This window comes from Lichenostomus cassidix, chromosome 1Aa (genome assembly GCF_008360975.1).
Source record: "Lichenostomus cassidix isolate B80296 chromosome 1Aa, HeHo_3.0, whole genome shotgun sequence".
NCBI classification, from domain to species: Eukaryota; Metazoa; Chordata; class Aves; order Passeriformes; family Meliphagidae; genus Lichenostomus; species Lichenostomus cassidix.
This window is the reverse complement of record NC_139480.1, coordinates 51,542,463-51,569,961: the sequence shown is the minus strand read 5'-3', so window position 1 is coordinate 51,569,961 and position 27,499 is coordinate 51,542,463. Positions and strand designations below refer to the sequence as shown.

The window sequence follows — 27,499 nt, the reverse complement described above, 5'->3', positions numbered from 1 at the left end:
CAGTCCTGTAGGAAGTGCTTCTCTCTCTGTCTCTTTTGGCAAAAGCATGGTCTTATTTATTTTTGCTTGTATGAGAGATGGAATTTTAAACCAGTAGGCTTGGATTGCAGTGGTGAGGAAAACCAGATCCCTGCTTTCTGATAAACATAATCCTGAGGCTTCAGGTCCCTGTCTGAGCACTAGGATCTTCATTACCACCCAGATTCCTCCCTCCTGCAGTGGGATTTTCAAAAGCTAGATCCAGCAAAGGATGTGCATATCTACCACAGGACTTCTGCAAAGTCAAGGCTCTGAAGACTGAGGTTGCTGCACAAGTTCCTGGGGTCTCCCCCTTGGTCTGTGGAGTTTTGTAGGCAGCTAGAATTCTGTTTGCTTTGCGTCCAGAACTGTCTCAGGGCAAGTTCCATGGTGCTTATATGGTACCTGCATTTCACAGCCAGAAACTTATATTTTTGAGTGGACGTGACTGATAGGCCCCACTCCAAAAGGTGTCTTTGGAGGTGATAGCAGTGTATTTTGATAGAAACTGGAAGTTTATTCTTTCAAACTGGAGAAACAAAAGACAGAGGTGAGAGGCCACATTTAGAAAGAGAATTATTGCACATTTAAATATTTACCTGCATGTGAATATTTGTAGGCATATAGAGGTGTGTGTTGCTGGGAGCTGCAGGGACTAGAAAACAGCTGCTGCATTTGTGAGGTTACAGGTCTGCTTATCTTTCCTGTAGAACTGTTCTTGATATCTTAATCTCTGTGGAAGATTCTGGCTGTGGCTTGCTGGGCTTAGAGGAGGTTCTTTTCTGGCTCCTGAGTGCTGACCAGGGGTCAAGACTGACCCATTTGTGGTTTAAAGGTATTTCCCCATACTAAGATGCTTTGTATGATGATCCTCTCTGTACAGAAGTTATATTAGGACAGGCCATGCTTTGTCTGATCCAGTAATTTGTCTCTAACAGTGGACAAAACCAAGATGACAAGGGAAGAGATCAAGAACTGGGCAGCTCATAAAAATTATCCCCAGAAAACACAAGCTTAAAGAAAGCTTTCAATATAGGAAATCTTTGAACTTCCACAGTCAGTTCAGAGAGCAGAAAAATTAACCTTTTAATGCACTGTTGGGCAGGGGGTAAGGAAAGGATGGAGCCAGGCTCTTTTAAGCTGTGCCCAGTGACAGGACAAGAGGTTAAGGGCGCAAATGAGGGTGAGGTAGATTAGCCTGCAGTTCCATAGGTCCTTCTTCTTCCCCTTCTTGAAAATGAGGGTGACATTTGTTTTTCTCCAGCCTTTGGGCACTTCTATCAGTTGACAGCATCAAAGATTATCAAGAATTGTCTTACAGTGATATCTGCCAGCTCCCTCAGCACTTGTGGCTGCATCCAATCAGGGCCTGTGGACTTATGGATGTCCAGTTTGCTTAAGTATTTCCTGACCTGATTCTCTTCCACCAAGGTGACTAAAAATAATTTTTATACTTGTTTTTAATTGGAAATGATACATCTGTTTATTAGTCACCAGATGGTGTCTATCTGACAGCAGTAACACAGTGCAAGCACTAACAAGGAGGGAATACTTACTAAAATAAATACATGAAATGAATGCAGGCTCTGCAATAATGTGTTAACTTGAAAAGCAAGAGAGCTCTTGTGAAATATAAGTTATTATCAGTGAAAGGTATTTAGGAATAAAAGCCAGTATTTGTGGATCAAACTCATGTTAAACTAGATGAAAAAAAATCATGCAAATTATCTCGTAAAAACTGGAGATTAGGGAAGTGATGAGATGTCAATGACCTCATGTTTGTTTAAGTAATGAAAAGCCAGAAAAGGAAGTCATTCTAGGTATTAAAAAAAAAAAAAAGGAAGAAAAAGACTAAGCAACCTCCTTTCCAGTCCAAAAGAAAAGCTGATTCATATTAAATGGGTTACTCCTTATTTATATGAGTTAATTATAGAGAAAATGTTATCTGTATAACTGAATGTGTTGCTTCTTACAAAGAGTGTCGCTTGATGCCCTGATTTGTTTATGAAATGAAACTTACTTCCTCACAGGTAAGCTCTGATTGACTTACATTCACATTGAACTTGAGCAAGGTGTGCTGTGGCTTCTGCAGTCTCAAAGACATGCAGGACTTTTTTACACTAAGAACACGACAGGCAACATCAACAGCATAATGTAATCAGGCACTTATTCCTTTCAAACATGTTCTGGAGTTTTGTATTGTCCCAGAAGAGAGACGAGAATGCAATTACAGTACTTCTGACTACCCAGCATCGTGTTGTTTTCTTATCCATTTGGCAGTTGTCAGCCTTAATTTCTGTCCCAGTCACATTACATGTCTACTTATTATGCTTCTATTGTTCTTTCTCTTACAGTCAGTAAACAAAGGCTTTTTTTCAGTTTATAATCCATCACCACAAACTATGCACTTCCAGTTGTATTCTGACAAGTTCTTGGAATGGAAGCCTAAGGTTCATGAATCTATGAGGCTCAGGGAGTGGCTTGTCTTAGTTTGGGGGTTTTTTGGGGTTTTTTTTGCAGGATAAAGTTTGGCCTTTTGCTATTTTAAATTGCAGTTAATACACAGATTCTGGCTATTATTATTATTGTTGTTGTTGTTGTTGTTGTTATTGTTATTGTTAGTATCTATTACTATTGTTATAGATATTTTCCCTAGGTTTTCAAATACATTAGAATTTAAGAACTTGAATAATCCCTTTCTCCACGCACGTCAGCTTCTCCTTGTTACTGTGCTAAATAGTATTTTTTCTTAGGAGCCAAAGAAACTTGGGAAAAACATAGTTCTAAATCAAAGTTAAATTCAGAATTTCTCTTCTTTATGGAGTTGCAGTTTTTTTACAGTGTTTTTTTGTTTGGGTTTTTTTTCCTATAAGGAATCACAATCAAAATTCCACAGTGTCTTGAAAGATAAATATATCTGCAATTTAGGTAAGTTTGGCTCCAAATTTAAGTACCATTGGAGGACACCGCAAATATTTGTTAAGTAATGTTTTCAAACAAGAACTTTAGCAAAAAGGACTTGATTAAATGGCTCTGGTGGCACATTTCTTCATTCTGTTTTCAGGAGAAAAGGGTCAGATTTGCAACTCTATTCAAAAACACGCCTTTAATCACTCTCTACTGGACATTCTTAATTTTTACATCCGCTATAGGGAAAAAAATGCTTTTACCTTGGGCAGAGGCTCCTTTTTTTTTTTCTATATGCAGAACCAGTTGTCCTTTCTAATGGACATTTTCTTTTCTACCTCAAACCCAGATGCCTTGCAATTTATCGGAGGTTCTGTGGTTGTTATTTTTACCCCCTCTTAAAATTTCAATAAAAAAGTTTTTCAGTCTCTTGGCACGCTGTTCCAAGGGGACTTGTCTTCTGCCAGGATCCTTTCTTGGCTTCCATATTTCTCCATTTGGTGCACTCTCTGTGTCTCTGGATTTAGCACTGATATGTTCCTTCTTGAGACTGCCTGGATGGAATATGTGCTGTCAGGCACAACCATGGTAGAAATCTCCAAGATCTCTGGATGCACAGCAGCCCCAGTGCTGCTGCTGAGCAGTAATTCCACCCAGGTGTCCCAGATGGTTGCAATAAATCCTTGAATCCTGCCCTGAGAAAATTTTCAAGTGAAGGAAGAATGGCAAATCCAGAAAAGTTTGGATGTAGGCAGCTCTACCTGGAGTGAAATCTTGGGGTGTGCAGCAATATTCCTGACCATCTTGAAGCTTTCCCTATGCTCCAGAAGTCATTCTGAAAGAAATCTGCAGTTTTGAGATGGAAACTTCCAGTGGTGGGAAGAACTCAGAACCAAGGAAAAAAAATCTGTGTTCTGAACTTTTTGTGTGCTAGAAATGGCTTCTGTCTTTCGAAGGGTAGTCATTGTTCTATCTTAAGTTTAATGGTAGATTTTCTTCTGGTTATAAAAGCCCTGAAAGAATAAATTGTGTTCCTGGGAACTGTCCTGCTGTTGGTCAGAGGGGGAATGTGCATCTGGATTGGGAAAGAAAGTTTTCAACTGGCCTTGGTAGTAGAGGTGTTCTACTGCTAAATGAAACTAAACTGCTTGTCATTCTCCCCAGCAGTAGAAACACCAGAATTTCACCCACAAACTGTGCAAAGATGTTTGTTTTGAAGGCATTAGTAACACATGTGACTTGTTTGATCATTTACACAGGGGAAACCTACCTAAGGGGCAGCTGTAAATCAAAATAGTTTTGCACAGAAACTATTGTGTGTAGATGATCCCCCCACCAAAGGGCTGGTGGAATGACCTGGAAACATGAAGTGACAGCTGGCCTAGAGTGGGCTTTGGAAATAAAAAAACTGAAGAGTTCTGAACAGATTTCCCCGTTAGGTGACTCAGTGTCCACAGCGTCTTTTCCTCGCTTTTTTAGCTTTGTTCCTGAATGGCTCCAGAGTTCTTTCCAGTGTGTGTCACACACCACACGCTTTAGTCACATTCCAGGTATCCCACACTTGTTTTCAGAGTCAAAATGGAAGGGTTTTTTCCTTCTCTCTTTCTCCTCCCCTCCCCAAACCTTAGTCTATTTATAAATTGCACAACTTGGCACGGGAGCACTGTGACCAACGTGCAAGCAGAGGGTTTAGTAATCAGTGATTCTTTTTGATGTTGGTTTTGCAACCAGACAGACCAAAGTGCACTGCAGATGTCTGGTTTAAGTGTTATATGGGCAAAACAGAGGGAACCAAGTCAACATTTTTGCTGAGGACTCCACAGCACTTCTTATTCTAATTATGGGAGGGAATACACTTTCTACAGGTGGCTGTTGTTGCTGCTGTTGCAATTTTTTATTGCTCTTTCTGATAATTTGCTGGAAGAGCAGCTCTTGCTTAGCTTCTTGAAGGAGTTGTGGGTGATTTTGCCATATCTCTCCTTAAAGACATGGTTCTTGTTCAAGAGAGCTCAGTACTTGGTAGGTGGCCATTTAAACAGCCTTTAGAGGGTCTTCCAAAATGAAAGGCACAGATTTCACCTTCTGCTGTATCAACACTCAGAACAAAAGCCTTGGATGCTGCTCCTGATAGATGCAGTATGCATTCTTTATCAAAGCCATTTGCCCTTGGTTTGGGAATAAGCCCTGTGTCTGTGGAATATGAGTATATAAAGGGGCATTCCCCTAATGTGGAAATAGAGCTCATACAGTGCCAGGGACACACTTTTTTGGTGACATTCTGCAGTATCCATGAGCACGCTTTGGAAAGGATTAGTCCTTAGCTTTGTCTGGATATGTGTGAGGCAGATGTGAATTTGCTAGTGAGGTACTGGTGCTTTTGCCATGCCAGCATAAATCATGGCTAATTCCTGCAGGATTATAAAGTAAGACTGGTTTTATCCCAATGTAAATGAGAGAACATGCCAAGTTCTTGGTATAAATATACAAAAACTTGTAAAAATACTTTTTCTTGACTTACATCTTCCTCTACCCTTGAAGAACACTTTTTTTTTTTTTCCCCTCTGTTCGTTCACTGCTGAATCCAGCAGCAGCTGCAGTAGATGTTGGTACAGGAGGTCACAGGTGTTTGCAGAGCCTTGACTTCTATTCAGAGGCACTAGACTTTTGGGCATGTGTCAAATAAAGGAGAGAATATGTCTATGTCCTGTGTCCTCCTGGCTTGATAAACTCCTATTTAAATTTATGTTTCAAAGCACTTTCATTGCTTCTCCTTAGGTCATTTCTCTTTCTGGCACATTGGTGGACTGAGCTTGGGCAAAGCATCTTAATTATTTTTCCTTTTCAAAACAGTTAAGCCACGGAACAGAGTGCAGTTTTCTTCTTGGCAACTGCTTTTCTTCCATACTGCCAGGACATTGTTGAGCCCTTCTCACTTTCTTTTAGCATGGATACAGATACTTGCTGAATCATCTTTGTGGGTTACAAATCACATTTATCACTGGAAGGCTTAAAAATCCAAGGGGAAGCCTCATGAGCCATGAATTTCAACTTTACTGACCCTGGTCAGCTACTCTTTAGTGCTGCTGGGATTTGAACACCTTCCATGCTAATTTGTAGCCCTTTGTCAAAAGAATAGACAGTTTTAAACAGCTTAGATTGTGGACTGCTTTGGGTGTCTGCTCTGACCTCTTTGAAGCACTTTGCTCAATGTCCATGTTGCCCATCATTCAAACAAGGAAGCAGTAAGAAGATATAATCAGAATAATCTCCCTCTGGTCCTCCTTTTCCTGCTTTAGTGTAAAATTTCAGGTTGTCACTCCCCAGTCAGAAGGAAACTCGAGAGCAAATGGAGTCTCCCTCTATCCTGTGCTGTTCCAAGGCCATTGCTCCTGTTAGTTGACTCACACAAGAGGCTTGAAAAAATGCTGTTGGCATTCTGGTTAGTTCTATATTTCAATCCAATATTTCCTTCCTCAATTAATATTTAAAAAGTGTATTAAAATTTGTATATTAAATGAAGTATATTAAAACACAGTATATTAACAAAGAAGTATATTAAAAAGATATATTTATTTTCAAATGTGAAAATAAGGAAAGCTTCTTCCTAATAATTACATCCAAAATTACCTGGCATGTGCCAGGTTAGAGGGTAGTCCCACACTATATGGCTTATATTTGCAACACAAATATTTGTATTATTATTTCATAAAATATTCTGTATTATATAATGACCTATTTCCTTGTATTCCCTGCAAATCTATTGTCCCAAGGTGTTTTCAATCTTAAGTTATTTCCATTCAAGCCATGCTGTGGTGATTTCACTTGTGCTCTTGGATATTTCACACAGTTTGAAGTTTAGGGTACCTTACAATATCAGGTGTAGGGGATGTACACTACAAAGATTCCTGAAATTTCCTAACTTCTGGATGGAATCCCCTTGTACTGAAGGTAATGTTGTCTATGAATCATCTTCAAATGCTTTTGGTTTGTTTTCCCTTTTAAGATTGCATATATCCTTTCTAAAGGATAAGCAACTTTGGTTAGACATGACAAAATAGAGGCACTCATGGAAGGCAACAGTGAAATAGGCAGGATTTCCATGGGAGAGCCTGGAAGTGTGGAGTTAGCTGCAGCTGTGATGGTGTGAGAACAACAGCAGGATCTGCAGCAATAAAAATTCCTCACTGTTGCTTCCCTTATCCATTTCATCTGATCTAGAATTGGCTGTGGAGGCATGTCTTGTTGTCCCATGGCTCTCTGCCATGTTGCACTTCTGCCCCTGTCTTTCGTGTGGTAGGAGCAGCTGGCCCTTAGTTCCAACCTCTGGAATAGAAAATTTTGCTTTTGGCCTCCAAAAATCTCATGTAACCATTTTCAGTAGGAATGATTTGAATCTGGGGTGCTAAACTTGGGTAAAATTTTCCTAAGGTGAATGAGATCAGGAAAAATCTCAAAGTGGGATTGTGCTCAACCTTTATGAAGAGCAAGTCTTGTCTTTCATTTATTAGACATGATACCATGAATTTCTCCTAATTCTTGCTTCTGTCACAGTGTAAATGTGTTTCACTGACTCATGCCCTAAATGCTCTCTGTGTAGCTGCTTTCTGCCCCATTTCCTTCTCTGGCTTGTGCAATGTTTTCAACCATGTTGATTTTTATCTGAATTTTGGTGAGTTCTTGAGCTCTATGAAGCTCTTGGTGTTTTGCAATATTTGTAATCACTCCTAACTGTGCTTTGGAATGATCAGCAGGGTTCATCCCTGTTTAGTTTACTTCTTGCAGCATGATTCATGAAGATGCTGGGCTGAGTACTACCACTTATTTATCAACATCTGCAGGGGGCTGTTTCTCAGAGCAGAAACTGTTTTCTCAAACCAGCTGTCTAGGGGCTGTTAACTTGACAAAAATATTCTTTCTGAAAAGCCAGTGCTAGGTGTGGAAGTAAACTTTCCTCCTTTGGCAGCAATTCCAGATTAGTCATCTTTTAAGATGTTAGAGGATGTTGTCAGTATGGTCTCATAGATGTCATTTCTATGACTCTCACTGCCTGAATCCAGAGGCAAAAATTAGCATACACCTCTGAGGAGCCTCATGTTTTCTAAAGTTTTCTCCTATTTCACTGACTTTTAAGAGATGCAAAGACACAGTCTTGCCTGACCATATATTATATATTGTAATGATTATATATATTATATATTTTAATGATACCTACTCAGTATCAGCTCAGGACAATGGTTCAGGACTGTTTCTAATTTCTCAGAACAGAGAAGCCCAAACTGCCAACTGCCTAAATCACCTCCTTCATTTGATCCCATTGTCTTCAAGGTACCCAAGGTTTTCATTCGAGTCTTTCACAATTGGCATTTTAACTTTCTGGGACTTTTTAGTAGCTATAAAACACATTTGAAAATTATATCCTTGACACATGCTTTTTTGTCTTTTTTTTCCTCTCTCTTTTTTAGGAAGTATTTTGGAGAAAAGATAGGACTTTATTTTGCATGGCTGGGTTTATACACAGAATTCCTCATTCCATCTTCAGTAGTTGGGATTATTGTATTTCTATATGGATGTATAACCATTGAAAGTGACATTCCTAGGTAAGCTTATCTGTGATTCATGATTTTTTACTTGAAAATTATAAGACTGTGCTTTTTCTTATGAATCCTTAGTGAGAATAACTGGTTTTAACTTGTCTAAAGAGCAGTGACGTATCATTACTAACCCTGTGAGCATTTCAAACACATAGGCTTTGAACAGATATTTGAAGGGCACACATTTATTTGACTATTCAGTGCTTCACCTCCTGAAACAGAAATGTTCTGTGAGTCTACTGCATTGAGTGCTTTTCTAAGACATTAATTTGCGTTTTATGAGTGCATATAGCTCAGTGCTCAATCAGAAAGTTATTATGTAAAACTCACTGCAATTAATGCAAGCACTGTCCACAACTCTGATTACTTTATTCTCAGTAAAATCCGACCATCTGTACAAGTAAGATGAACAATAGTTAGGAGGCTTAGCAAATGCCAGCAGATCAAGGAATGTGATTCTACCCCTCTGCTCCTGATGCCTTAAATTGCTAGAAAAAATTTTTAGATGCGGACACACAGTATAGGAAAGGGGTTTTACCTTGGTTTAATAGGATCTCAGATGCACACCGACGAACAAGCAAGCCCAAAAAGCCCCGACGATATCTCCCGTATACAATTTATGGACAGCCTAGATTAGAATACCTATCTAAAAGTCTCCAATAAGAAGTCTAACAAATGAAGTAATTGCCCCCTTATTAAAATTGCCTCCTCCCAAAAGATTACTACTTAGTTTACAAAAAACATGTCTCAGTGATGGGGCCCTGTTCAAGGTTGTGCGTCATGCTTTTGAGATTGTGGGTATGTTTCGTCTTCCCCAAAGGATTCTGAGCAGGGCAAGGGGTACTAGGGTGATAGACATGTAGGGTTAAGATACAGGGAGTAAAAAGTACAGGAACGGGGAAGGGTAAAAGGTTATATATAAAGGATATATATAAAGAGAGTATAAAAGTAAAATAAAAAATACAAAAACCCATCAGGCATTACTCCTCTCTGCTGAGTTACCCCTGCAGAGATGCCTCCAGCCCAGCAGCTCCATGTCCTCCAGCAAGGACATGGAGCTGCTGGAGCCACAGCAGGGACACCAAGGGCATCCCAGGGATGGAGCAGCTCTGCTGGGAGGAAAGGCTGAGGGAATTGGGATTGTTCACCTGGAGAAGAGAAGCTTTGGGGTGACCTCACTGTGGCATTGCAGTGCCTGAAGGGAGCCTGCAGGAGAGATGGAGAGAGACTCTTGACAAGGGCCTGGAGTGACGGGACAAGGGCAATAGCTTCAAAATGAAAGGGGGCAGGGTTAGAGGGGATATTGGAAAAAAAAATTCTTCCCTGTGAGGGTGCTGAGGCCCTGGCACAGGTTGCCCAGAGCAGCTGTGGCTGCTCCTGGATCCCTGGAAGTGTCCAAGGCCAGGTTAGGCTCTGAGCAACCTGGGAGAGTGGAAGGTGTCCCTGTCCATGGCAGGAGGGTTGGAACTGGATGATCTTTAGGGCCCCTTCCACCTCAACCCATGCTATGATTTTATATTTGGTCTCCACAGTATTCCCCTTCTAGACACAAAAAAAGTGTTGAGTTTTGCATGTCCTGAGGGGGATACACCACACAAAAACTGCCAAAGCACACCATGATGTTGATGTCTCCTTCCCAGTGGAAAAACCAGGACATTTCTCTGTGTTAGGTGTGTCTGACTTCTGCTGGAGATAGGACACTGCATTACTTGCATGCTGATCACACTCATGACAGTCTCTGAACTGACAACTTTTAAAATCAGTGCAGTAGGACAAGGTTACTGATAGCTAGATGATGAACAGCACCACATCTGAGTCAGGGTCTGGTTTTTTAGCTTGATCTGAATAAATCTCAGTGGGCTGTGCTTGTTGGGATAAAAGCTTGTGCTAACATTTAAACTTCAGTGAGATTTACAGCTAAGATGTATCCGCAGCACCCTCTGCTGCCTTTTGAAATAGGGAATTTCTGTAACAACACGAGAGCTGGAAACAGCTGCATGCTTTTCAAACCATAGAATATAAACATGTTGATACTACAGGTTTAATAGTCCTTTTTCCATTTGAAGTAATATGGTAAAAGCTATTTCAGGATGCTCCATAGAGGAGAACTCATAATCACAATATGTCAGCTACCATTGAAGCAATGTTACAAGTCTCCTTAGCTCAGTATCTTGGCAAAGGCATTTGAACTTTGCACTACTCAGTTCACCTAGGTGAGACTGCAGGTATGAAAAGTATTCATATCCAAACCTTATGGAAAAAACTGAAAGCATCCTCAGCACTGACAAGTACTCTTTGGCCTGTTAAAGTGATACAGATAATGGGTTTTCTTAAAGATTTTTAGAGGTTGAATACATACATGGCAAATAAGACAAAGAATTAAAATATCAACCTCATGCTAAAGATCTTAAAATCTGTAAAAAAGTATTTTCTCTCATTTTTTTTTGCCACCATATTAAAAATGTGTATTTTGACAAGGGCACCAGATTTCATTTGTGCCCACTTCAGTGATTTAAATCTGATCTGCATCAAATAATTTAACTGACTGCAGAAATGGCAAATTCCACTTTTTTCCTTGAATTATGGTTTTTCAGTGCGGTTAACCTCAGTCCTCAGTGATGCTGTCTTCCTTAACTCACTAACACACTGCAGTGCTCAGTCTGGTTGAGTGTTGCATTGTTTTCCTGTTGCTAATGTGCCTATAAAGATTTTTAAAATTCCTATCCGTGGCAATGAGCCTTGGAGAAACACACAGCACGTTCAGGTCACATATGTTGCAGACAGCTTGTAATAGGTGTGATGTGTTGCTCCATGTCACTACTGCACATCCATAGTTTCTGAGCTGGAATACTCAGAGGAATCTTTGCCTTTGTCTGTCCCAGTAAAGAGATGTGTGACCAACGCAATGCCTTCACCATGTGCCCCCTGTGTGACAAGTTCTGTGATTACTGGAACCTCAGCTCTGCCTGTGCCACCGCTCGAGCCAGTCACTTGTTTGACAATCCTGCCACGGTTTTCTTCTCCATCTTTATGGCTCTCTGGGGTGAGTACTGCTTTTCAAGTCAACAGTGCCACTTGATGTTTGGACTCTTCATGGAATAATAAATTGCTGTTTGATTGAATGTGATCCCTATGGCTTTAGGAAGCTGGTGATCCTCAGAAGGCTGGGGAGAGCTGTCTGTATTGAGACTGGGGAAAGCAAGATCACAAAGCTTTCTGTCGACAGCAAGCTCTGGAATAAATGGAGAGGAGTTGGGTAGTTCAGGGAAGAAAAATATGTCCTTGCTTCCTCTACAGCTGTGTTTAGAATCACAGAATCCTCAAGTCTGGAAAAGATCTCATCAAGTCCAACCTTTGACTGATTGCCACCTTGTCAACTAAACCAGAGTGCTGAGTGCCATGTCCAGTTTTTTATTAAACATCTCCAGGGATTGTGACTCCACCACCTCCCTGGGCAGCCCCTTCCAATGCCTGACCGCTCTTTATAGGAAGAAATTCTTCCTGATGTCCAACCTGAACCTCCCCTGGCACATCTTGGAGCTGTTTTCTCCATGGAGGAAATTGTGCCTTTAATGACACTTCTTATTATTGCCATCTATTTGTTAATTTGCCTTCATTTTCTATTGACATGTAAAGTCCTTTTAACACCTTCTGCATTTGGGGCCAGAATGTGTTTGAGGATTGGTATCGTGCAGACAGCTGAAAGGGTCTAATTTAAGCACAGTCCCACTTCCTTGTGGGACAACTCAGTCACATAATTTTATCAAAACTTTATGGGATTCCAAGAGCAATGGGACTATTGTAATTTTAATTATAATATATTTTAGAGTATTCCATTTAAACAAGCTTGGTTTTCTTCAATGGCAAATATCCCTGTCTCCATGAGGATATCAAAACACTTCATAAACATGAATGAATGCACTGTAGTATTACTCTCATTGTTTCTGGCCTCACCTCTGCCCTGAAAAGTGTATGTACTGTGCTTGCATGAATTATTGCTGGTGTTACGCTCTCCTTTACTCCAGAGCTTGTTTATTGTGAAAGCTAAATGTGTTATTGCTACTGTAAAACCATTTTTTATTTCCCTATTCATTGTTCCCCAAATGAAATTATCATCCTTAATATGAAGTTGAGCAAATATGTTACTGTGCTGTAGCCATCCCTCAGCAACCCGTGTGATATTTTTTGCAACCCCATTAAGATTTTACAACTTGTTTTAGAAAGGACTGATTGGTGGCTTGGCATTGGGTGAGGACAGCAGAGGGTTTTTAAGGAACTTGCAGACAGAGCACATCATGGAAGCAAGATGCATGTATTTACCAGTTCCTGGAAACCCTAGAGAAGCTCAAGAATATGTGAGAATGATGAGTGAGAAATAGAAAAAAGAGGACGAAATTATAGACTCTCACAATACTTTAGTTTACAACTTCAGATTGCTGCCAGTTACAGGGTAGACTGGCGGATAAAGTGTCACCTGCTGCTGTGAAGCTTAAGATAGATAAATAAAATATCACTTTCCTACCAGAGAAACTTTAAATTTGCATCCATGCAAATGATAATTTCCCTTGAACCTCATCCAGAACAATTGTATTTTAGTATCGGCAATGCAATGTGCAAAAGAAAATATTGATATATCCTTGCACTAAGACAAATTAGTAGAATCTGTTATGGAACAGAACAGGATGAAAAGTTCCATATGCACTGCTTTTAGAAAAAGGCACGTAAGAATAACAAAATTCTTTTGGAGCTGTAGCCCCCCCTCCAAAAAATGTTTCCCACAGATTGGAAAAGTCTGTTCTTGGGACCATGATAACTGAGCTTGTCAGCTCCAGAAAATGCAGCCAGCACACACAAAGAGCAGCAAAGAGAAATAGTGGAGCCTTTACTAACTCTGCCCAGCTTGCCTGTTAAGTATCAGATTACACCAAATTTTGCTGCCCTCCTATTAGAGGCTGTGCTGGCTATATCTAGCCCTCAATCTGTTGTATGGCAGAGCTCATTGGCACACCTGTTCCAGCTGTTTACTTAAAAAAAAAACAAATGATGGTGATCTGGGCTGGCTTCCTTTCATGAGGGTGTTAGGCACAGGAATTCTTTCATCCTGCTTGTGTTCTCCCATTCTTTAGAAAGCAGAGGGTTTCCTGTGGTTAATATCTCAAAAGGAATCATGCTTTTAGTATCTGATGCTCATTGCTCCTGAAGTGTCTTTGTGATTGCAGCAGCTCTGCTTCAAATGACCATATTCACAGTAATGCCTGGCTGACTGTGCTTGATGCTCCCACCAGTGTCCTGGTGCTGAATTTCAATGACAGATGCATTTATTAGAAGATTTATAGAACCATGGAATGGTTTGGGTTGGAAGGAACCTTAAAGCTCATCCAGTTCCAACCCCCTGCCACTGGTAGGGACACCTTCCACTATCCCAGGGTGCTCACAGTCCCATCCAGCCTGGCCTTGAACACTGCCAGGGATCCAGGGGGAGCCACAGCTTCTCTGGGCAACCTGTGCCAGGGCCTCACCACCCTCACAGGGAAGAATTTCCTCCCAATATCCAATCTAACCTGCTCTCTATCAGTTGTTTTTCTGCTTTTTTTTTTCCAAGTATGTTCTTATAGAGCTAAATGTGGAACTGAGTTTTTGTACAACAGGAAGGAATGGAATGACTAATAGCACCCTATAAAATAACCAAATGTTTTTGTATTTAGGATATCTAAAAACCCTTGAGTTTTCAAACCATGTTAAATATAGCTTTTATATGTTCTCTCTTCTGCAAGGGTAAAACACAGTTAACAACTTAGTTGCCTTGTGTCTGGATTTGCTTTCAGTGTATTGCCAATCCTGTCTGTAAATGGTATTTATTTCTCATATGATTGGATGATACCTGTGAAGAAAATATTTGCAGCTAACTCTTAGAATAGACTACGACTTGTAAGAGCCATGCTCTTTCACAGTGTTCCCACTTTTCACAGTGTTGTCTGGCAGTGTAGATGCAGACAAAGGAAGCTGGATGTAGTTCTCCACTGTTGTCTGCCTTGTGGGGCTATCTACGAGATTTTCAAACTGATGTAAATGCTACCATGATCTAACAATATTTTTACAATACTCTTTTCACTTACTGAAAAAGTGAAGTGAAGCAAAAGAAAATGGAAAACAGTGCCCCCAGTTGTTTATAAGTATAGCTTTTATTGTTAGAGTTTTGGTGGTTTCAGTTAGCATGTACTGGTTTAGTATTGATATTGGTATCTGAAAATAGGTGTCCAAAAGTCAAGCATTAGAAGTGCTTTTTCTAATAAATCTGTAAGTCCATAAATCATGAGCAACTAGGGAAAGGGCTATATAGAGGAAACAGCAGTTGTGAGAGGACAGCCAGGAGACAGTAAATAGGAGACAACAGTAAAACATCTGCTCCTTCTTGTTAGTAAAAAAAGGAGAAGCAGGAGGCTGAACCAGGGGCCAGTCCTTTAGAACAAAATCACCATGCCTGTAAAGGACAAAAGCATTCAACTACAAAATTGTAATATATTTCAAGATACCTTTTTCTACCTATTACTGGGAATCCCAGTAATTTCAGTATCAGGCAAAACCTACTGCAGAATGCTTAATGGTAAATTAAGAGAGATGATGTCTTCAGTGGATATCAGCAGATAGGGGTTCAGTTCCATTCTCTGACAAGAACTCACCAGTGCCTCAGGACAATCCATGTTCCATCTTTCTGTATTTTATTTCTAAAATATTAATTATTTTTCCCATGCTTTGGTTGAGTTCTTAACTTAAAACTGGGCCTGGGACTGTTTCTTAGTGCTTCATTTTAAGGGCTCTAGAAAAATGGGACTCAAATATCAGTTGAAGCTTATAAGTAACACAAATGTTTTCCATTAGGCTTTGGATTTATCATTTTTAAAATTGTCCAATTTCTTTTAAAGCTACCATGTTCCTCGAACAGTGGAAGCGTTTGCAGATGAGATTGAGTTACTTCTGGGATCTAACTGGACTGGAAGAAGAAGAAGTAAGTCTCCTCTCCCTGGGCTAATTTACTGTGTAAATTATTCTCTACATGCATATTATATAAGCATTGATATATAGATTTCTCATGAGTATTCTCCAGCCCAATGCAGTTTGTTGCTGTGTGTAGATAAAGGATTGTCACTGATACAGTTTTGAGTATCAATATTTTTTAAAAAATCCTCACCTATGTATTACTGGTCAACACTCTGAAGTTAATAATGAATGTTGAAAAGGATTATAAGATAACAGCATTTCATGTTTTGCTGAGAATGCCCATATGCCATTTTACAGTGTGCAATAACACAACCACATGGAATAAATACTTTTGTGTAGCAAAATTTAATTTTGTGTAACAAAAATTCTCTGTGAATTTGATGATGACAGCCACAGGTCACAGTACAATCAGCAAGTTTTGCATCCAGGTCTGCGTAATATCTGTGGTGCCTTAGGTACATCATCCTGAGCTCTGGGTACTCACCAGCACAGCTGTTTTGAAACAATAAATGCTGTGGGTTTCTTCAGAAAGAGCTTTTCAGTGAGCCATGGGGTCTCCAGCCATGCCTGAATTGACTGAAAACTGAGACATACTTGTTTATTGCTATTTACAATGTCCCTAATTTTGTTTTTAGTTCTGTCCTTTGGTTTGTTCTAGTGACTGTCTCTCATCCAAGGATTCATTTCTAACCCGGACTAAAGAGAATGCAGTTACTAAAATCATAAATAAATATCATACTAAGAACAGGCTTTGGACCTTCCCCTGGCAAGAGATGTCTCTACACCAGGGTCACATCCAATAATTCAGAACTGTCTTGGTTTGCTGGGAGGATTTGAATCCATTTCTTCCCTTCATGTTGCAGCATAGTTCCTTAAACAGGCCACCTGCTGGTGTGCAGTCCTGCTAGCTGAGCTCAGCTCAAACAGAAGAGAGCAAATACTGTAGGAGAAAAGCAAGATGACATTGTGGGTTTCATGATGGATGTTACCTTCATGGTGGTGATGTTACTCCCCTTTTTTTCTATTTCCCAGATCAAAATATTTGGATAGAACAAAAAGATGACCTTGAGAACAGACAGCACACTCCAGTGCTCTTCTTCCCTCGCTATCCCACAATGCAGGAATAATTATTCGCTAGTGACTTGACAATTTCCTCTGTTTTGTCTCTCTTTCTCAGCTTTTTCATGACTCTGTCTCCTGTCATGACGTGGGTGATGCTCACAGTATAACTCTCAGTGCTCCCAGTCTGAGAGTTGTGATGCAAACCCAGTGCACCAGCCCAGCAGAAATTACTGCTCATCCCACATGGAATGTCAAACTGCTCCCTGCCAGAGCAGCAGTCCTGTACCAATTACAGGGCAAACTGAGAGGCTGGAGAGCAAACTCTGGCCTCTGTGGCATATTTGATGAACCCGCCAGGTTTTTCTGAATTCCAAGTTCATCACTCACAGTACAAAACCCTCAGTTTAGCTTAATATTTTCAAAATGCTGTGGAAAAATCTATAGGTTTGTGAGGTCGTGTGATGAAGAGGCCTGAAGTGGTAAAAGTTTGTGGGCAGGAGCTGTGGGATCAGCAAGAATCCTTTGTTGATGACAAGTGAAGGAGTGCCAGACAAATCTCAGCATACACTGAAAAATTTGGAACTTAAATTCATAAAATAAGAACAGAATGGACCTTGAGGGGCCATCCCTTGTGCGTTGTAGGATCAACTTTACTTAAATCATTATGAAGAGATGTTTGTCTAATTTGTTCTTAAATCAATCCAGCCGTGGAGATTTCAATTCCTCCCTAGGTAATCTACTCTAATGCTTCTCTATCTGTACTGCTAACAAGCTTTTCCTAGTGGTTTTTAAATCTCCTTGCTACATGTTAATTTTTCTATTTTTTTTTCTTTTTTTTTTTAACTTTCAATGATCAAGAGAGGGATTACTTCTGTCCTCTTTTCAGCAAAATTCAACACAATATCATATCTCTGTCGCCCTTGTTTGTCTTAAGATGAACAAGCCTCTTCTCTTTCAGTCTTTGCTCTTAAAAACATTTTCATTGGCTCATAGAACCACAGAATGCTTTGGGTTGGAAGGGACCTTAAAGATCTCATTCCAATCCCCCTTGCCATGGGCAGAGACACCTTCCACTACCCCAGGTTGCTCACAGCCCCCATACAACCTGGCCTGGAACACTTCCAGGGATCCAGGGGCAGCCACAGCTTCTCTGGGCAACCTGTGCCAGGGCCTCACCACCCTCACAGGGAAGAATTTCTTCCCAATAGCCAATCTAAACCTCCTCTCTGTCAGTGTGAAGCCATTGCCCCTTGTCCTGTCACTCCAGGCCCTTGTCAAGAGTCTCTCTCCATCTTTCCTGTAGGCTCCCTGCAGGTACTGGAAGAATTTTCTTTGTATCTGTTTATTCTTGTTCCTTTCTGGCCATTTTCTGGTTGATCCGACTCTTTTTTGAAGAATAATGTGCAAAATGGACATGCCTCTTGACACGACATCTTAAGCAAAAAAAAAAATTTATAGCTACAATATTTTTTCTTGTCTCAAATCTCTTCTTTCATAATTTCTGCATCCTCAGTTTCTTGTGCCAATGAGATCTTTAGTTTGGATTATTTTCTTCAGATTCTTTACCTCACAATTTTCCCATAACTATTCTAATTTTCCTGTTGTGTCCCTGTTTCCAATTTGTTTTAATTAATTGGTTTTTTTTTCTTTTTTTTTAATTTGCCTTTCTTGGGTTTCATTCCTCTTTCCAGAGAATCTTCCCTGACCTTTACTAAATTCCTACTAACACTAATTATTTAACAAACCTTGCGTAGCTCTGTTCTTCTAAGCAATTCCTTTCAACATTATATTTAAATCCTGTATTTAAGGGGATGAGAGTTTCATTAGGATAGCTGGGAAAGGGATGCTGAAAAATGAATATTATCCCTCAGCTGTTTGGGGACACTCTTTAATACTGTTATTGCTCCATTAAAAAATTACACATGAAGGCACACTTTAAAATGTTTAAAGCTGTAAACTGTAAGAACAAAGTCAGGTGATAATTTCTTTTCTTTTCAAGAAGTTGGGAAAAGTGTATGATTACATATTCAGTAATATGCCTAAACTTGTGCTAATATTATGTGACTTATTCAAGATTTTGCTTTAATTTTTCATTTACCAAATTAAACTTGAAAGTGATCTGGACCAAAAAGATTGTGAACATCTACTAGTGACTCCATGCTGAGATATAAAAGTATTTTTCCTTGGATGAGCATCCCATTAGTAGGTCAGTCTAAAGAGATCCTTGGTGTGAATTACAAACTCTTCCTCAGACTTCTTGCCCCCTGCCTCCTGTGTCACCATCATAAGAAATGGAGGGTTTTAGTCCTTGATTTCTAATAATTAACCCTTTTGCAGCAGAGAACAGCTGGGTTCTCTGTTCTGTTCATTCCAAGTTCGTGTCTTGCTTTGGGGCAGCAGCTGGGTCCTTCAGTTTTAATTTGTGGAAACCTTCCTTCCTATCAGTGTGCACTGCTTAGCTGCTCTGCTTGTGTTCAGGATATCAGGATGAGGCTGTTCAAGGAATTTGCAGTGGATCTTTGCCTTTTCTTAGAAAGTACAACTCATTTTTTAAAGATAACTCTTTTGGTCTGTCAAATCTGGGATTGCTACTAAGGTTCTATCTTTGTTTTTTGATAAATTCAATGTGTTTGTCATGCTTGCTTTGTAAAATTCCATTATCACTTTCTTCCTAAATCAAAAGGAAATTAAGGAGATATTGGTTCACGTTATTTATTCTTATCAAACTGGATCATTATCTACAGAGCCCTAATTTGATGGATAGTGGATACACATGTGTATGTTTGAGGCAAATACTGGACACCATTCTCAGAGAAAATTCCCACTGATGTCAACATAAGTTTCGCCTGAGTAGAAATTTCATGTTTTGGCTCTTTGTTTTCAGAATGGGAATTATCGTTTTCTACTCGGAGCACTCATTTGGCCTCACAGCACCTTGGCTCACATGGTTTTCAATAAGTGTCTGGCAGATGTACTGGCAAACTTCCAGCATCCTGGGATTCAGATCTATCCCTACATGGACATTTGGCCTTCTTGAAGTCATCACAACTATTTCTAGCTTATTGTCCTAAGTGTAGAGCTCTTCCCATTTTCAGACACGGAATTGATTCTGAATCATGCTCCTTTTTACAGCTGAGTGGAATTGTCCCTTCACATCCAGGGATGTATGGGTCAAGCATCCTTAGGTCTGGATTGTAAAGAAATAAAGTGCTCATAAAAGGAATATATACAAAACGCATTCCAGGGAGCTTTGTGGTCTGTTCAGTCAAGGGTAAGATGACTTGGCAGATTCAGCAAAAGGCAGAGCAACTACTTTTCCAATCCAGATGCAGGTGTATGAAAGGCAGTTAAAAGGACTTTGGAATGTCTTCCGAGGAAAACTAAACATAACTTGGCCAAATTTGAACAGAATATGCACTCAGAGCAAGACTGTCAATAGCAAAAAGTAAGTCAGAGAACAATGTTTTGCTTAGCATTTATTTTCTCACCTTGTTTTCATTCAAATCAGTTTTCAAAAGTTGCTCTGATCTCTGGAGGCTGCCCCTGGTGTCTCAGAATGCTTTGCTTAGCAGAAAGTAAGAGAAAAAAATGAAGAATTCAGCTCTGTAGTTACATAGTGTATTTAGGTCTCCTCAGTTTCTTACAGCTTCATTTACCTCCTTTCCTGACTTTGGCCAAGCTGTCTTCTCTCATGTAGCCATCCATGCCCAATGTCTTCATCCCTTCTTTATTAAAGTCTAAAGATGTCTGTTACATCCAAATTCTGAACCTTTTTTATAAGGAAGCCTGGTAGCAAATAATGCAAATAAACACAAGCCAGTGAAAAGTTAGAAACCATCAAGATACAGGTGTTCACTGAAGCATCTTGAAATATTCTTGTATCTTTGTCTGTCCTTTCCTCATCCTGCTTACCACCCTTTTTGCTGCTTTATTCATCACTTTATTAATGTTAGCATTTCCCTATGCCTCGCTATTTCTCAGAGTTCCACATTTTGTCCAGAGGAGGAACACCAAGGTGAGCACAGGGATGGATAACCTCTCCTATGAGGAAAGGCTGAGAGAATTGGGATTGTTCAGACTGGGCTGAACAATACCAATCCCAAAGAAAAGGCTTTGAGGTGACTTCATTGTGGCCTTGTAGTGCCTGAAGGGAGCCTGCAGGAGAGATGGAGAGAGACTCTTGACAAGGGCCTGGAGTGACAGGACAAGGGGCAGTGGCTTCACACTGACTGAGAGCAGGTTTAGATTGGATATTGGGAATTGTTCCCTGTGAGGGTGCTGAGGCCCTGGCACCGGTTTCCCAGAGAAGCTGTGGCTGCTCCTTGATCCCTGGAAGTGTTCCAGGCAGGTTGGATGAGGCTGTGAGCAACCTGGTGGAGATACCCAGAAGAGAAGTGTCTAATGTATGTCTCTGAATGAACTCAGAACTTGGTGGGAATGAGGAAATGCATGATAACTTGTCTCTTTTATGACATGCTCACTTGAAAAGCTTGGTAAATATTTGCCACCTTGCCTAATTTATGGTCTAATTTGGAAAAGAAAAATATATTTAGCAAGGGCACCTTGAAAGGTTATTGATTAGGGAAACAGGGCCAGACTTGATGACCTAGTCCAAAACGTGCATGGAATTGAATCAACTTGTTTGGGAATAAGTGACCAGAACTTTTGGGTTTTTCTCCTCTTAGTCATAATCATGTTTGGTTGTTTGTTCTTTTTTTTTTTTTTTCAGGAGCATCCCAGACCAGAGTATGAAACCAAATTGCTGCAGAAAAAGCTGAAGAATAAAAACATCACAGCAGAAAATTCAAATGAGGTAAGATACAGCTTGCTCTCTTCATTTCTGTGGAATTTGTGTTTCGTTGTGTTGTGATTGTATTTTTGTCTGTCCCTGAGAGGTTGCTAAAAGCACTTTTTGGTGCTCTTATCAGCCTTTGGAGCTGGTTGGTGGTGGGGTGGTTAAATGCTGCCCTGCAGTGCCATTGCAAGGCTTTGAGGTCATGTCTTTCAAAGTAAAGTAATTTGGTCTTTCAAAGTAAAGCAATTTGCATAGAAATAGGGTTGACAGGTGGTTCAGGATCTAATCTGTAGAGTAGTGCCTGATTCCTAAGATAATCACCACAGAATTCTTATAGCAATCACTCAGAATGTCAGTAATTTCTGGACAGTGAAGAAAGCAGCTTTTATGATGGTGATTTCATTTGCAAAAGTAACATTGGTGTCTTTAGTGCTATTGCAGTTACACAGTTGTGAAGTTATAATGGCATTACCATGACAAATGGAGAAATTATTGGTAGATCATTTTCAGATTGAAATGTGTTCAGGATTTTTATGGCTATTGCAAACCTTTTTGAACAAACCCTTTTTTTATCAATCTCCTCTTGTAAATTTCTGACTGAAATTTATATTCTATTTTCTAAATATTTATATTCTATTTTCTAAATATTCACAAATTCTGTAGTCTTGGTCAACCATTGCTTATTCCCTGCATATGATGTGTGCCAGAAAAGCCAAAACGTTTCAATACCATGTTCAGCTTCCAGGTAGAAAGAATCAGTTTAATTTGCTTACAGGTTGAGAATCAGTATCTGAAATGGAGGGTTTTCAGTTTTTGTCCAACAAATTTAGCCCTGCAGCTTGTGGAAGAACTTCATTGTCCCTTTCTTCTGCTGACCACCCTTGCAAAGTGTTTCCAGGGAATCTTTCATTTCACCTGTTGTGCCCAACCAAACTCCACAGAAGATCATGGAAAGATTCTCAATTATTTTAGTGGGCTTTTGATCTTGCCCAATAAGCAGAGACTCACAGAGCACTATGGACAGTCTTTCCTTACACATTACACAACTCTCTTGGCCTTCCTAGTGAGGGATCAAAGACTGTAAAAGTCAGATCAAACTGTTGCTGTTCAGCTTTTTTTTTGACTTAAAGTAAATGGGAACTGTAAACAAGTCAGCCATTGATGCTGTAGAATATTATGATTATCTTGCTTACCCAAGATACAGAAATCATTATAAATTAGACATTAATTTAAGGTAAAACAAAAACAAACAAACAAAAAACCTACCAAAAATGAACAAAAAACTCCAAACCAAAACCCATAAAACAACCCAAGAAAAAAATGTTAAGTGAATAGGTGGAAAATAAGGAACAATGTAAAGATCCAGCACTACAAAAATAGGAAGAGCTCCTTTCAGACATCAAGAATGAAAAGGCTAAGCTGGAATATTTTTTTTCTCAGATTGCTTTCTCTGACAAAGTGGATGGAAAAAATACTGAGCTACTGAATCCTGAATTAATGTTTCCCAAATTACAGAAGCATATCCCAAGCAACTGAGCAGTTTTCCATCAGTCAACATTCTGTTTACTGATTCTGTCAGAATTCTGTGCAACAAGCAGCACGTTAGTCTGGGTTTGGAAGATGTGTTGCTCAGGCCTTTGTACCTCAGTGTCTTATGAAATTATAAGAGCAATAGATGTCGATGTGAGAAATGGAAAAGAGAAAAAAACCTAAACATAACTGTTCAGTTAAAGAGCTGGCCTATCTGTGGAAATGCACCATTATATTTTGCTTTGGAAGACCCTGAAAAGTTAAACATTAAAAATTATGAGTATTTAAGACTGCAATAATGCTTCAAGCTTATTTTTAGAGCTTTCAACCTTTTCTTTTTGCAAGACCATTAGCTCAGGAGATTTTTGTGGGGCAGGTTAATATTAAGGCACAGGTTTCTGTGAGGTCTCTGGCTCAGCATTTGTCTTGTTGGGTGGAAGCCAGGGTACAGAACTTTGTCATATTAACAGGGCAGATCTAGTGGCTGGACAGGCATCAAAATAGAGATGTCTCTGTAGTTAAAGATTCAATCCTCCTAATTTCTTGGTTTGGTGTGGATACAAAATGTCTGTGAGGTCTCCATCTCTTCATCTCTTGGTTGAAAGTCTAATGTCAAGGCATAAGTCTCTGTGAAGTTGTCTCCTGAATATTTTTAGCTAAGTAGTGTAAATTAAAGGCATATCTTTTTTGGTGTGGCTGCTCAACAACTGTAGTGTGCTGTGTTAATATCAAAGGACTGGCTCTGGCACTGCTGCCTAAAACATCTCGTTATTTATCTGATATGAAGTCAGAAGTCTCCAGTTCAGCAGCTGTGGCTTGTTGGGATAGAAATGATGCCAAAGTGTGGCTATTGTGACAATACTGGTCTAGAGCTTACTCAAAGGCATATATTTCTATAAAATTACTGGCTTGTTTCCAGTATGTTAATTCCTCTGTTCCACTGAGGAAGTGACTGGTTTTATGGCAAGAAGCAGCTTTTATGTGCAAAGCTCTGTGTATGGTGCATTTTTTTTTCTTGCCTTACTCCAGCAAGGAGTTCCTGTAAAGCTAATTGGGTTATTTTTGCAATGAAGGGACAGGGGGTTGGTAAGGGCCTGCTTTTGTGATTGCAGAAGAAAGGTGACACCACTTACGTCCTCTCTTAAATGATAACTTGGGAATACACATAAAGAGGAAACCAACATATAGTTTTCCCTCTCTGCTGTTCAAATCATTAACTTTAATGAGTGTGGAAGATGCCCAGCACCTGTCAAGGCCAATAAACATATGAGTGAGTCACTCTACCCAGGCAGCAAATTCCAAATCAGCCTGATGCGCCTGGCAAGACAAAGTATGACACATCTAATGTGTTGCTTGCCCAGTGGGGTTTGTGTTCTAGAATACAGCTTTCATACAAAACACCATTTGCTGTATTTCCACTACTGTAGTGAGCAAAAACCAAAATTTCAGCCTCTACCACCCTGTGTGGTTCAGGCTGTTGAAATAAATATTTTATTGGTTATTTGGAGAGTGGGAAAGAAACTGTGAGGCCTCAGAGTGCTTTACAAAAGATTGGTGTGAAGTTACTCTAACACCCTGAGGTTCTATTATTTCAGAAGAGAATTCATTTAAAGCTAAAGGAGTTGAAACATTTGTGTGAAATGCCTCAGGTTAAGTAGCAAATATATAAACAGACAGTCCTTACAAATTACAACACTGATTTTTAAAAATGACAAGTTTTAAGGGACTCATTTGGGAAATCTGGAATGATCTGTCCTATAGTCACTACTACTATTTAATTCTTTGTGGTTACATGCTATTTACAAGGACGTGTAGGAATGGCAAGGGGCAATGGCTTCACAGTGACAGAGAGGAGGTGTGCATTGTATATCAGGAAGAAATTCTTCCCTGTAAAGGACATGAGGCCCCAGCACAGGCTGCCCAGGAAAGCTGTGGCTGCCCATGGATCCCTGGAAGTGTCCAAGGCCAGGTTGGATGGGGCACTGAGAAACCTGGCCTAGTGGAAGGTTTCCCTGTCCATGGCAGGAGGGTTGCAAATGGATGATCTTTAAGGTTCTTTCCAACCCAAACCATTCTATGTTTCTCTGATATAAGCGCTTGCAATGTATGCTTTCTTGACTCATGTACATCAAAAGGGATCTTTGTCCTTGCAGCAGAGATGAAGGATTACACATGTGTGCATGAATGCATGTGTCTGATAATACCTTCATGCAAACATGGCAGATGCAAGCTTTGTAATGGAGCAATAAAGATCCTATTTTGTTCTTTATTGCACTGTAACACTGAAGATGTGGATAGAAATATTTAATGAATAGGGTAAAGTTCCTATATGTGCAGAATGTTAACTGCAAACGTAGTGAATATTCGTAACCTTCTGATAAGTTGTTCTTCTCTCTCTGCAGTAGTGGCATCCTCAGTGGAATTACACAGAGGTCAGGAAATGAAAATTGGTCTTGTGCCTGAAAACATGCAGATGGGGCTAGATCCAACTCTCACTGGAGCTGATGGAAAGCCTTCCAGTCATTGCTGTGAGAGATGGATCAGGGCCTGACTCCTTTTCATTAAATGTCCAGCTGATCTGGCAAACATGATTCAACATCATATATATATATATATATATATATATATATATATATATATATATATATATATATATATATGTTCTTATCTTTCCTATTTGGCAGGAAAGTGAATAATTCATTCTACATATTTCTCAAGGAAAAATTTCTTTATAGAAAAAAAAGGGCTTGTCTCTTGGCTTGTGTCCTGACTTGGAGCAAACCCTAGGAACAACAGAATCTGGCATTCTGTCTTTCCTTTAATTCATTCTAAATATCAAAGTGGCATAATAAATTATTTAAATTGTTAATTCAGCTGGTAATTGAAACTAAAAGAAAGAAGTATTTCTTTCTGAACCATTGTTTCAGTTAACAACTGAATTAAAGCAAGCTGGTTTGAAGAGGAAGGTCTCTGGTGTAAAGGATGATACAGATAAATATGAAGTAGAATTGTACATTACTAATAGTTCATATCAGTAGTTCATATATCTGTTTTTAAAATTTCAACATTGCAAAACATGAAACAGTAATTCTTGCTAGTAGTTGATTCCTTATCATTCTTCTGTCAGTAAATCTCCCACAAGGACTAACAACTACTTTAGATGCTGAAGCCCATTTCTTCATTAAGCATGTCCTTAATAAGATTAACTAAAGAAAGAAGGATCTCTTATTATTTTGTGTATTAACTTAAGCTCTGCAGAAGAAACCAAGATAATTGGTCTTAAATACCAATTTGAACAATCAGAATTATGAAAGAACTTTAAATATACCCAGAGTTCCGTAAGCCCATATATTTTAGCATTTATTAAACTATGTTATTAGCATGATAAACCCATCAATTTGATATAGTATTTCTTAAACTGACCAGTGTCATTCTAGCTTCTATCATTTCTTTACTTTGACAGATAACTTTCTAAGCATATGGGATAGTAAGATGACCATGTAATAAATTATTTCCTTTTCAACTTATTTCTTGCATCATTAACTTTTGAAACTAAAAAACGACTGAATGAAAATCAAAAAATGACTGAAGATGAATGAGGACCCTTGTGATTATAATCTTAAACAGAGATCTCATACTCTTTTTTACCTATATTTGTTGTTATTCTGGCTATCTTAATGATTATTTGAGTTCTAGATTAGAGAAGTTTCATACCAGAGTATTCATATAAGGAATTTATATCTTCAAAAGAGCGTTGGCATGGTCTTTCAATGTGTTCTTATTTAGATGTGAGGGTTCTTTGATTATAAAGTACATAACATGTACTCAAACCTCCTTGCTGTTGCTGTCTCAGAATCTGGTTGTCTTTGTATGGAGTAGTATAAGAAATGCAGATAAAAATGCCCCATTTTCTCCCTGTTTCTCTGAAAATCTGCAGTGGGATTTCCTCATTTGTATCAGACAGATGGACCCAATGTTTGGCCACAGTGCTATGCTCCTGTGTTTACAATTATATTCCAGCCAGCCTTCAGTAGGAAATAGCTCTTCCTACACTCTTGATATGAAGTCATAAAATACTTAAAAATGTACTATAGTAGAATATTCCAAGTTGGGAAGGCTTTTGGGATTTTCTCTAGTCCAAATGACTACCCATGGCATTCCTGTCCAAAGGAGTGTCAGGTGTGACCTCAAACCATGCTACTCAGAATATTACCCTGTCGGGTTGTGAAAATCTCCAGGGATGGAGATGAGAGCAAGGATTTTAAGAAAACAGTGTCTTATGCTTGTGAGATTCTTTCTGCTAATATATATATATATATGTGTATATAATAGTTTTTTTCAGGAGAGAGTTTTGAACCTAGAAACAAGAGAAGGCAGAGCTGCTGTTTACTGGTCTTATTTGTGTTACTTATTAAGATTTTGGCTGAAGGAAGCATTCTTTCTAGGGCTGTGCTATAGCTTGCGTGGTTTAATCGTGGAACTCCAACCCAAGCATATGATTAAAGTTAAGCACAGGCTTCAGTGTCCTGGATACAATTAAATGCTTTTTCTGAATTGAGGCCTAAGCTTCTTATTGTCAGCATTCAAGATGATGCAG

The 27,499-nt window shown here is 39.4% G+C and overlaps 1 protein-coding gene across 1 annotated transcript in view; it reads left to right on the top strand.

The window, feature by feature from the left end:
* Window positions 1-27,499, top strand: part of ANO2 (anoctamin 2) — a 128,946-nt gene that overhangs the window by 47,779 nt on the left and 53,668 nt on the right. Inside the window, exons 11-14 of the mRNA XM_085048937.1 lie at window positions 8,388-8,522; window positions 11,399-11,559; window positions 15,440-15,522; window positions 21,307-21,390. Of these exons, the coding sequence (XP_084905063.1) occupies window positions 8,388-8,522; window positions 11,399-11,559; window positions 15,440-15,522; window positions 21,307-21,390 (463 nt within the window). The remainder of the gene's footprint in view (window positions 1-8,387; window positions 8,523-11,398; window positions 11,560-15,439; window positions 15,523-21,306; window positions 21,391-27,499) is intronic.